Raw genomic sequence first — 12,662 nt, forward strand, 5'->3', positions numbered from 1 at the left:
ACCCTCTCCTTCACCTTCTTGCACTTTTTCTTGATCATTTGATAGAAAGAATATAGCATCTCCCTTATTCTGTCATTAGTAGAATCCAGATAGAATCAGACACTGAAGGCAAGGGAAAATTGTCATGATTGGCACTATTTTTCTCACAAACACAGGGAAAAAAAATAAAGCGCTGAATTTGTCCAATAAGTAACATACTGCTAAATTTTAAATTTAATGAACTCAATGAAATGGAGGGCTTGCTTTTTTTTAAATTTGCAGGTAGTTATTCCAGGAACTTTTTTTTCTTTCTTGTCTTTGTGGGTTTGTTTTTGGATATGGGAGTGAGGAGAGGAGGGCAGTGTGTATTTCCTTCCTAGTCAAAACTGAATTTATATTTTTGTGTTTTATTCATATATTAAATTTGTGAAATAAATTCTGAACTGGTAATAACTATCATGCATTTTTATATAACAGGATAGATATGATTCAGCTGATGATAAAAATACTTGTCATGTGTGGCACATGAACACAGAAGCCCTTCCAGAATGGATAAGCCACGTAATACAAAAAGTAAGTTCCCAGTGTCAGAGTAAAATTAGGAATATACTACCTTCAGAATGTTTTTGTCCTTATTTTAGAGCTTTTTTTCTTAGATGCATTGTTTTAACAGACATGAAAGGGTGTATAACTCTTTTTGAAATTTTATTTTTCAAAAGAGACTTGTCAGTAATATATAGTACTTTTAAATACACATAAGTACATCTTACATATATAAGTACATGAATTAGTATACACATACACATGTATACACTCACCCACACACACATAATTGCCCCACTCCCCTACAAGAATATAAACTCCATGAAGTCAGGGCTTTTTCTATTTTGTTTGTTACTATATCCCCGGCATCTAGTACACTGTCTATTGAGTGAATGAAATATCCTGTATATATTATTCATGTATGCACACACATATAAAATATGGATAATTAAGGACTCTTCTGGCTTAGTAAAATAAAAAATTTAAGGCTCTTTAATGAAATATTGTAAGAGCAAGAACTCAACCTTGTTAACAGTATGGTACCCTTATTTCTCACAATTCAAGACACTTAAGTCTTAGAAAACTATAAGTAATATGATTTTTAGAAAAATATAGTTGTTTCTCCACTGGCTAGCTTAACTTTTGTTGTTGTTGTTGTTGTTAAACGATAACATTTGATAGTTATTCCTTGTATCTATTCTCACATTGTAATGATTTCCAGGGAAAATGCCAATGTGGTGCTTGTACATGTCCTGAACTTGACAAAATGTATTAGAACACTGCAGATGTTCCACTATCTCTGTTGAAAAGATCATTTTAAGCCAGCACATCACTAATTTTGAGTCTGAGTATAAAAATGCTCCATCTGATGTGTGCAGCCAGTATCTTTTGGTTGTATGTAAAAAGGCAGGAAGAGCTTTATTCTGATGGTTGGGTCAAGTTCCCTCCCACAGTGCTTGGTATGCAAGAAGTGTATCAAAACAGACACTTTTCTGTGAAATTTTACTTGCAAATTAAGCTCTGTAGACGGATGTGCTTCCTGGTTCCATAGTGTATTTTTCTTTTCATTAGTTCACACTGTATCCATATTCAACCTATTGTTTAAGAGATTCATTTAGAAGTCTTAGAAGTATTGTCTAGATGGGCCTGATGTGCAATATGTTATGATTCTCAAACTTTGGAGCTGCTTATCTCTATTTATTAGAAAGCTTGTTTCCATGCACTGTTCTGTCTGCTAATCAGAAAACAGAAAGCCAGCCTTTTCTGTGGCATAGAAACCTTTCATGTGGTTTGCTTAAAAAAACACACACACACAATTCACATTCTTTTTGATTAATTTACAATGAACACATTGTCTTTATTTTCCTTTATTACCTGTAGGCCCAGTGGACAGTTGGAAAATTGAACTGCCCCTTTTGTGGGGCCCGTTTAGGGGGCTTTAATTTTGTCAGCGCTCCAAAATGTTCCTGTGGCCAGCGTACAGCTGTACATCTCTCCAAGAGCCGGGCCGATTATCAGCCAGCACAGGCAGGCCGACTGACGAGACCGTCGCTGAGATCCGTGTCACATGCCAGAGTGCAGTCAGGTTGTGATGCGGAAACTCTGCTGACAGGTGGCGCCTTCAAAACCAGAAATCACAGGCTTTTAAACATGGCTCAAAACGATAACGGTCCCGGAAGACTGACAGAGGCACTCTGCCTGGAGGTCCGGTCTCAGAAGGAAAAACTGCTCTGCAAAGCAGGCGATTCGAAATACCAGCTTTTTGTTCCCCAGCCTGTGCCGGGCAGGTCCCGCAGAAGGGCTTCCCACAGGAAATCCCACAGCTGGGATCTGAACACCCGTGAGGAGCTGACTTTGGTGCCCACACCATACGAAATACACAGTGAGACCACGGCCTGCCCCAGACCAAGTGAGACACAGCCTCGCGGCCTTGCGAATTTGCCTCTAGAAGCTGATACAAATAGGTGTTCCTTTCAGATGTCATCAAGTTTTGATGCTGACATGCGGCTGCAAAGATTTTCAGTGGGTCCCCGTGAGAACCAGGCACAGAGAGGAGGAGGACTCCGGTGTGGTCTAGAAGCTTCCGCAGTGTACTCTGACCACGCTAATTCCGACAGCCTGGCGTTGCTGGTGGACCTGCCGCCAGCTGGCCGCAGTGCGCCCGAGGCCCCGGGCCGGGAAGGCCGGCCCTCTCCCCTGGGCCTCCTGCGCTCCGGCGGCTGTTCATTGGGTGCCGTTAATCAGAGGCTCAGCAAGAGAGAAAGGAGCAAGTTGAAGAATCTGAGAAGAAAACAACAAAGGCACGAAAGATGGTTGCAGAAGCAGGTAATTTTTTAAAGGAGTTTACTAAAAGTTCTGTATTATAAACGTTGAGCGTTGGGCAGAGGAGCTAATTTTAAATACCTGTATTCTATGAAAACTTGATTTTGATAAATTTTGAAATGACATTTCTCTCTAGGTGAACTTAATAATTATGTAGTGCCACCGCAGTTGACATGTTTCACTCTGTCTCTATGCTCACACATGTTTAGAAAATATTCTTTTGTGAAGTTTTTCCCAATACTATTAATATTTTAGAGGAATAGTAATCTCCATGATATTGAGACTAGATTGTCATATACATTTTAAATTTATTTGAGTTAGGATTTTTTTCTGTTTACGTTGAAGCAAAAAAGTTTCTCTAAGTAAATCTAATCTAGTGACATTCATTCCTTTTCATCACATTTGGCTTAAGTGGATATTTTTTTAATTATCATGCAATAAAATTGCTTTGTTCTTGGAATGCACATCTATGATTTAAACACATGTATAGATTCATATAACAACCACCACCATGGAGATAACAGTTCTTCACCCCCAAAATCTCCCTTGTGCCTTGATTATATCTTTATATTCACACCCTTGTCCCATTCCTAATCTCTGAAAACCACTGTTGTATTCTCCACTATTTAGTTTTGTCTTTTTGATAATGTTATAAATAATAATATAATGCCATAAAATTGGAATCTTATAGTATATAACATTTTGAGACTGACTACTTTTACTCAGCACAACTGCTATGAGATTCATCCAAGTTGTTGCATATATCTATAGTTCTTTTTAATTGCTCAATAGTATTCCATTGTATGAATTAATGAGTTTATCCATTTGGCTGTTGAAGAATAGGTGGGTTGTTCCAGGTTTTGGCAATTATGAAAAGCACTGTTATAAACATTCATGTATAGGTTTTTGTGTAAACCTGTTTTCATTTCTCTAGGGTAAATACCCAGGAGTGGGATTGCTGAATCATATGGTAAGTGTATATTTAACTTTATTAGAAACTGTCAAATTGTTTTCCAGAATAGCTATTCCATTTTGCATTCTGAACAGCAGTGTATGGGAGATCGATTTGCTGTGAATCCTTGCAAACACCTGGTAGTCTCAAAATTTTTTTTTTTTTGTCATTCAATAGATACTATGGTGGTATCACATTGTGATTTTACTTTGCATGTACCTAATGATGTTGAACATTTTTATGTGCTTATTTTTTCTTTTGCATATATTCTTTAGTTATGTGTCCAGATGTTTTGGTAATTTTTTAATTGGGTTATGTTCTTTGCGGTGAGTTGTAAATGTGCTTTATATATTATAGATGAAAGTTCTGTAATAGATATGTGAGTTGTAAATTTTTATTCATCCAATCTGTAGCTTGTCTTTTTATTATTTCAACAATTTTCTTTTTCTATAGAGCAAACAGGTTTAATTTTGATGAAGGCCAATTTCTCAATTGTTTTATGGATCATACTTTTTGTGTCATATCTAAGAATTCTGCCTAATCCTAGGTTATGAAGATTTTCTCCTGTGTTTTTTTCTGAAAGTTTTATAGTTTTACATGGAGAATTATGACTCATTTTGAGTTAATTTTTAAATAAGATGTGAGGTTTAGATCAAGCTGGGTCCATTGTTTTTCATTGAGATTCTAGATTGTTCTAGCTGGCACCATTTGTTGAAATCACTATTCTTTCTCCATTGAAATGCTTTTGCAGCTTTGTCAAAAATCAATCGACTGTATATGTGTGGCTCTATTTCTGGACTCTCTATTCTATTCAGTTCATTTTTTATCTCTCTTTGCCAGTGTAGCCCTTTTTCTTGGTTGTAGCTTTGTAGTAAGTCATAAAATAGGGTACTGTGATTCCTCCAACTTTATTGTTCTTTTTTAAATTGTTTGAGTTATTCTAGTTCATTTGCATTTCCATAGCAAATTTAGAATTAGCCTGTTTATATTTACCAAAAAATAAATTTAAAAATCCTGTTGGGATTTTGATTGAAATTATGTTAATTCTATATAGAGCAACTTGGGGAGAACCGAAAGCTTAACTGTGTTGAATTTTCTAATTCATAAACATGATATGTCTCACTTTTTATTTAGGTCTTCTTTTATTTCATTTATCAATATTTTGCAGTTTTCGGCATTGGGAGCCTGTGCATGTTCTGTTAGATTTATAACTAAGTATTTACTTTTTGATGTTATTGTTACTTTTTTAAAAGTTTTGTTTACCATTGTATATTGCTAATGTATAGAAGCACAGTTGATTTTTATTTTGACTTTGTATCTTGTGATGTTAGGAGTATAGACCTTTAACATCTTTTATTGTTAAGTACTCATATTTTTATAATGTTGGTTAATGGTATTGTTTTATTACATTTTAATTTCCAATTGTTCATTGATAATATTTAGAAATACAATGGATTGTTTACATTGATCCTATATTCTACAAACTTTCTAATCTCATCTGTTAGGAATAGTAGTTTTTTGGTAGAGTATATTGGATTTTCTACTTATATGAGATGTTGTCTGCAAATGAAGACAGCCTTACTTCTTGCTTTCCAATATGGATTTTTTTTCTTGTTTGTTATTGAATTAGGTAGAATATCCAGTACAATGTTGAGTAGAGGTGGTGAGAGCAGGCATCTTTGTCTTTTTCCTGCTGTTAGGAGGAAAACATTCAGCCTTTCACCATTATGTTTGTTAGTTGCAAGTTTTTTGTAGATGCCCTTTATCAGGTTAAGGAAGTCTCCTTCTGGTCCTAGATTGCTGAAAGTTTTATAATGAATGGATGTTGATTTTGTCAGATGCTTTCTCTGTATCAATTGATATGATCATGTGTTTCAATGTTAATATTGTGTATCAAATATTGAGCCAGTCTTTCATTCCCACAGTAGATACCACTTTATTATGTTGTATTTTTCTTTCTGTATATTGCTGGATACTATTTTCCAATTTTAGAGGATTTCTTCCCCCACCCCACCCCCCACCCCACCCTACCCCCGTATGTAAAGAATATTGGTCTGAAGTTTTTTTGTATTTTTATACTATCTTTAGTTTTGATATCAGGGTAGTGCTTGCCTTATGAAATGAGTTAGGAAGTGTTCTTTTCTCTTCCATTTTCTGAAAAATATAGGATATTTTTTAAAAAAATATATGCACAAATTTGAATAATTATAAAGCCAGCGTTTATTAAAATACATTTTATTTTCAAAATGTAGTAAAATCTATAGACACCTTCTGTACATTTTTTGGAGGACACCCTGTATTGGAGAATTGATGTTATTTAAAAAAATATTTGGTAATGAAACTATCTGGACTTGAATATTTTTTCAAAGATTTTTACCTGTGGATTCAATTTATTTAATAGTTATAGGACAATTCAGGTAATGTATTTCATATTGGGTAAGTTTTGGTATTTCATTGTTTTCAATGAATTATCTAAGTTTTTGAAATTATGTGTGTAGTGTTGTTATGCTATTTATTATGCTGTTAATGTCTGTTTGATCTATAATGATATCCCCTTTTCAATCCCGATAATGGCAGTTAGTGTATATATATACACACACATATATAGTGTGTGTATATATATATTCTCTTATTTATTTATCTATTTATTTATCTATTTATTTATCTATTTATTTATCTATCTATCTATTTATTTATTTATTTATTTATTTATTTATTACTTTGCTAGAGGTTTATCAATTTTACTTACCTTTCCATAGAAATTTCAATTATAACCTCTGAATTTCAATTATTTTTTCTACTGTTTTCTATTGTCAAAGTTATTGGTTTCTGCTCTGATCTTTATTACTTTTTATGCTTGTTTGACTTTATTTTTCTTCCTCATAAAAATTGTTATGGTAGCCCAGCTGGTGTGGCTCAGTGGATTGAGCATCTTTCCATGGACAGAGAAGTCCCATCTCAAATCCAGGTCAGGGCACATGCCCACGTTGCAGGCTCAATCTCCAGTAGGGGGCATGCAAGAGGCAGCCAATCGATGTTTCACTCTCACATTGATGTTTCTATCTCTTTCTCCCTTCCTCTCTCTCTAAAAATCAGTAAGAACATTAAACAAAATTTTTACAGTACAAACTTGCATTATTAATTGGAAATCTCTTTTTTTGTCATCTAAGTATTTAATATGACTGCATTAGCTACATACTTGGACTCCAAGTTGTATTTTTATTTTTACTTAGTTTAAACTGTGTTCTAGTTTTCTTTGAGACTTTCTTTGGCCTATACAGTTTGTCTAGTTAATTAGTATAATCATGAAAACGCTGAAATATCAGCATTTTGAGGAAATTAATATACAATTTTATCTTGGACAAAATATTTTCTCTTCTGAATTGAAAGTAAACTTGCCACTAGTATAGTTCATAATATTTTTAAAATAATTCTGCTTAAACAGCATTTCAGACTAGTGTGTTTGCATTTCTTAACATCGAGCCTATTTAATATGAATAAAAGAAAATGTCTCTTTAAAGCCACAGGAAGCTATTGTAAAAAGAGAGTTTACCCTAAGTTTTGTGGAGTGTTGTGCATGAGACTGAAAAATAATTGACCAAATATCATGGGTTGTAGTAAATCACTAAACCATCTACAATGATTTTATTACATTGTTCTCAGTAAACTAATTGAGGTAGGACTACTCGTGTTATTTCAAGGGAGTGATTTAGGCACTGGGTGGAATAGAGGCCAGTAAATTATCTCAAAGATCTGCTTATTCAGATTTGTCTAGAAAAGATGCATATTTTCCACAAAGGCACTAAACTTCATTTTCGTGGATTTGCATATAAGGATAATTTTAATTTTTCACAGATTATAATAGAATCCATTTAATTTTTTATCACTAGATTCATCATCTTCAAGTCACACACAAATCTCATTCCAAATATATATTTGGTTATCTCTTTAAAAGAGGACTTTGTACTTCTGAATAATAATACTAATTCACATATTGAACAATTATTCCCCATTCATTCTCTTCCTTAAGCATAAAATTATTGGTTTATTAAAATAAAAAAGACTCAGTAATGCAGATATGACAATTTAATTAGAAGACATGGAATTTTACTAAACACAGAAATGCTTTTTTAGGAAAGAAGACAATAGATTTAATGAACATTGTGACCTTCAGCCATATATTGAGACAGATCATTGTTTATTTCTCACTCTTCTTTGTGCTTAATTATTAAGTTTAAGTTTGTCAGTCTCTTAATTTTGTTAATGCAAAAATAAAGTATTTAGGTTTTTCTCAATAGCTAGATACTTCAAATTTGCTTCTCTGTATATTTTCTATGAAGGCACTAAATTTCATTTTCATGGATTTACACATAAGGATCACTTTGAGTTTTTCACATATTTTAATAGAATCCATTTAATCTTTTATCAGTAGATTCATCATCTTCAAGTCACACATAAATCTCATTCCAAATATGTAATTGGTCATCTCTTTAAAAGATGACTTTGTACTTCTGAATTATAATAGTAATCCACATATTGAACATTATTCACCATACATTCACATCTGGTTTTGTCTTCCCCTTTTTCGACTTAATTCATTTAGCATAATACCTTCTAGGTCCATTTATGTTGTTACAAATGGAAAGATTCCATTCTTTTCAATGGCCAGGTAATATTCCACTGTATATATGTACCAAAATTTTTTATCCTCTTATCTATTAGTGGGCACTTGGGTTGCTTTCATATTTTGACTATTGTAAGTTATGCTTCAGTGAGCATAGGGGTGGGTGTATTCTTTTGAATTTGTGTTTGGGTTTCTTCAGATATATATCCAGAAGTGGAAATGCTATGTCATAAAGCAATTCCATTTATAATTTTTTGAGGAACTTTCATGCTATTTTCCTTAGTGGCTGCACCAATCTGCATTCCTACCAACAGTGCACAAGAGAGGGTTCCCTTTTTCCCACATTCTGGCCAATACTTGTTTGTTCATTTATTGATGATAGCCATCCTGACAGGTGTGAGGTGATATCTCATTGTGGTTTTAATTTGCATTTCTCTGATGATTAGTGACTTTGAGCATCTTTTCACATGTCTATTGGCCATCTATATGTCCTCTTTGGAGAAATGTCTATTCAGATCCTTTGCCCATTTTTTTAATTGAATTTTTTGTTTCATTGGTGTTAGGTTGTGTAAGTTCTTTATAAATTTTGGACATTAACCCCTTATCAGAGTATCATTGGTGAATATGTTTTTCAATTCATTGGGTTGACTTCATCTTGTTGATGGTTTCCTTTGCTGTGCAAGACTTTTTAGTTTGATATAGTCCCATTTGTTTTTTATTTTGTTTTATTTTGTTACCCTTGCCCGAGGAGATATATCAGAAAAAATATTGCTATAAAAATGTCTTAAATTTTACTGCCTTTGTTTTCTTCTAGGATTTTTATGGTTTCATGACTGACACTTAAGTCTTTAATCCATTTTGAGTTTATTTTTGTGTATAGTGTAAGAAGGTGGTTTAGCTTTATTTTTTTGCACATATCTAATTTTCCCAACACCATTTATTGAATAGACTTGTCTTTACTCCATTGTATGTTCTTTCCTCCTTTGTCAAATATTAATTGACTGTAAAGGTGTGGGGTTATTTCTGGATTCTCTATTCTATTCCATTGATCTGTATGCCTGTTTTTATACCAGTACCATGCTGTTTTGTAACTATGGCCTTATAGCATAGTTTGATACCCATAGCACCCATTATTGTGATTCCTCCAACTTTTTCTTCTTTCTCAAGATTGCTGAGGTTATCCAGGGTCTTTTTTGGTTCCATATACATTTTTGGAATATTTGTTCTAATTCTATGAGATATACCGTTAGTATTTTAATAGGAGTTGCTTTGAATCTATAGATTGCTTTGGGTATAAGAGACATTTTAATGATGTTAGTTCTTTCTATCCATAAACATGGTATATGCTTCCACTTATTTGTATCCTTTGCCAATTTTTTAATTGTATTCTTTGTTATTTTGCTGTTGTGTTGCATTCTTTAAAAATTTTGGATATTAACCCCTTATCAAATGTATTATTGATGAATATCTGCTTCCATTCAGTAGGCTGTCCTTCTGTTTTGTTGATGTTTCTTTTGCCGTGAAGAAACTTTTTAGTTTAATGTAATCCCATTCGTTTCTTTTTTTCTATTTTGTTTCTGTTGCCTGAGGAGATGTATCAGAACAAAATATTGCTAAGAGAAATGTCAGAGATTTTACTGCCTGTTTTTTTTCTAGGAGTTTAATGATTTCAAGTCTTACATTTACGTCTTTAATCCATTTGAGTTCATTCTTATATATCATGTAAGAAGGTGGTCATTTCATTTTTTTGCATGTATCTGTTCAATTTTCTCATCGCCATTTATTGAATAGCATGTCTTTACCCCATTGAATGTTCTGGCCTCCTTTGTCATATATTAATTTGACCATATAGGTGTGGATTGATTTCTGTCTTTCTATTTTGTTACATTGATCTATGTGTCTGTTTTTATGCCAGTACCTTGCTCTTTAGATTAGTATAGCCTTGTAGTGTAGTTTGATATTTGATATCAGGCGGTGTACTATCTCTAACTTTATTCTTCTTTCTCAAGATTGATCTGGCTATGAGGGATCTTTTGTGGTTCCATATAAATTTTTGTATTATTTGTTCTAATTCTGTAAAAAATGCCATTGGTATTTTGATAGGAACTATATTTCATCCATAGATTGCTTCGGGTAGTATGGACATTTTAATGATGTTAATTCTACCTATCAATGAATACAGTATATGTTTCCATTTATTTGTATCTTCTTTAGTTTCTTATTGTTTTCCAAATACAGTTCTTTTACCTCCTAAGCTAAATTTATTCCTAGGAATTCTATTGTTTTTTATGCAATTCTAAATAGAATTGTTTTACTTAGTTTCCCTTTGACAGGTCTACTGTATTAACCCTTTTCTGTACTTGTATTTTGGGGTAGAAGATCACAGAGGTAAAATGCCATTTTCATCATATTACTCACCATGTCAAGGATATATACTATCAACATGACATCACTATTGCTGTTAACTCAGGAAATGTTTTGAAACAGCAAGGGGGAAAATAATTATACTTATCACACTTATATATCCCTTGTGTATTAGTTTCCTATAGCTACTATGATAAAATTACCACATAGTAGCTTAAAACAAGACAGTTTTATCATTGTATAGTTTTGGAGGTCACAGTCTGAAATGGGTGTTATGGGGCTAAAATCAAGGTGTTGCCAGGGCTGCATTTCTTTTTGAGGCTCTAGGATAGACTCTGTTCCTTTTCTAGCATCTAGTGTCTAATCTCATTCTTTAGCATGTGGCCTCCTTTTGGTAATGAAATCATTCCACTTCTTATTCCTTTGTTGTATCTTCTCTTTGACCTGTTTAAGGGTCCTTGTGATTACATTAGGCCTACCTAGATGATCTAAAATCATCTTTCCATACTCTGATCATAAAAATCTTTTGCCTCTTACAAAATCATCTTTTCTTTTTAAGGATCTTATTTTAATCACAGCTACCAAGTCCCCTTTGCCATGTAAGCTAACATATTCATAAGTTCCAGGGATGAGTACATGGACATCTTTGGGGAGCCATTTTCTGCCTAGCACATTTTACTACATGCTGGGTATTTTCCTGAGTTTTTATTTTTATTTATTTATTTATTTTTTTAGAGAGCGAGAAAGAGAGGAGAGAGAGAGAGAAACATTGATATGAGAGAGTAACATCAATCAGCTGCCTCCTGCATAATCCCCTGTCAATTGACCCTGCAACCTGGGAATGACCAGGAATAGAACCAGAGACCTTTCAGTGCATAGGACAGTGCTCAACCAATTGAGCCACACCAGCCAGGGCTCATCTGAGCTCTTTATTTCATTGAATTGTACACCATTTTATGAGGTAATTTCTGTTATTATCACCATTTTACAGATGGAGAAACTGAGGATCCGAGAGGTTAAATAACTTCCCTAGGCCCACAAACCTAGCATGTACAGATCTAGATCCCAGTGTTCATGTTTTTAATCATTATTATACTGCAGCCTCTCAAGAAAGGAATTTTTTTTCCCTTCATATTTTTATTGTTCTTTGGTGATTCAAAAAACATTGTAGTATCATATACCTTTACTATTCATTCATTTTTCTTCATTTAACTGATGCCCATTGGGTAGTTCACTGTTTGCCAGAAACTGCTGAGGATTGAGGATACAGCAATGAATAGAATATGATCCCTCCCCTCAAAGATTACTGAGGTTCATATATGAATGGGGAAGACACATATGAACCTCAGTAATCCTTTCTTATGCCTTTGCAGAAATGCCATATCATAGTGGGTCTGGCCAACAGTTTACTTAATCGAGGATTGGTTTGACCAAGATCTTGAGATGCAACTGAAAATTTCAGAGCAGTCACAAAAAAAACAAGCTTGATTGGGAGACAGAGGGTAGGAAGATTGTGCAGAAGCTGGAAGATTGATGACAGAAGAGAGAGAATTGTTCAGCTGATGAAAAATTATGATCAGTGGTCAGAAACTTATGTTTGATCCTGAGAAGGCTGTGTAGCTGCTGGAGAGTTCTCAGTAGCTCCAGGCTGGGCCCACAGTAGGAGCTCAGTAAATGGTTGCTGAGTGGATGAATTGAACAAATAAATGATCTATTCAATGCTTCCAGCATGGTAAACGATTTAAGGATGGAGCCTAATAGTGGTTCTTAACTCTGCTGGCTGCAAGTTGGAATCCTCTCAGGAGCTCTTTAAAATGGCATGCTTGAACTCCAGAACTCTATCAGATTATGCTTTGGTTGGTCTAGATTGGGCATCAC

At 34.0% G+C, this 12,662-nt stretch overlaps 1 protein-coding gene across 1 annotated transcript in view; it reads left to right on the top strand.

Annotated features, from left to right (window-relative positions):
- Nucleotides 1–12,662, top strand: part of RNF180 (ring finger protein 180) — a 120,732-nt gene that overhangs the window by 20,038 nt on the left and 88,032 nt on the right. Inside the window, exons 2-4 of the mRNA XM_036280363.1 lie at nt 457–552; nt 1,903–2,847; nt 3,779–3,814. Of these exons, the coding sequence (XP_036136256.1) occupies nt 457–552; nt 1,903–2,847; nt 3,779–3,814 (1,077 nt within the window). The remainder of the gene's footprint in view (nt 1–456; nt 553–1,902; nt 2,848–3,778; nt 3,815–12,662) is intronic.

The sequence above is a fragment of the Molossus molossus genome, unplaced genomic scaffold, assembly GCF_014108415.1.
Source record: "Molossus molossus isolate mMolMol1 unplaced genomic scaffold, mMolMol1.p scaffold_m16_p_3, whole genome shotgun sequence".
NCBI classification, from domain to species: domain Eukaryota; kingdom Metazoa; phylum Chordata; class Mammalia; order Chiroptera; family Molossidae; genus Molossus; species Molossus molossus.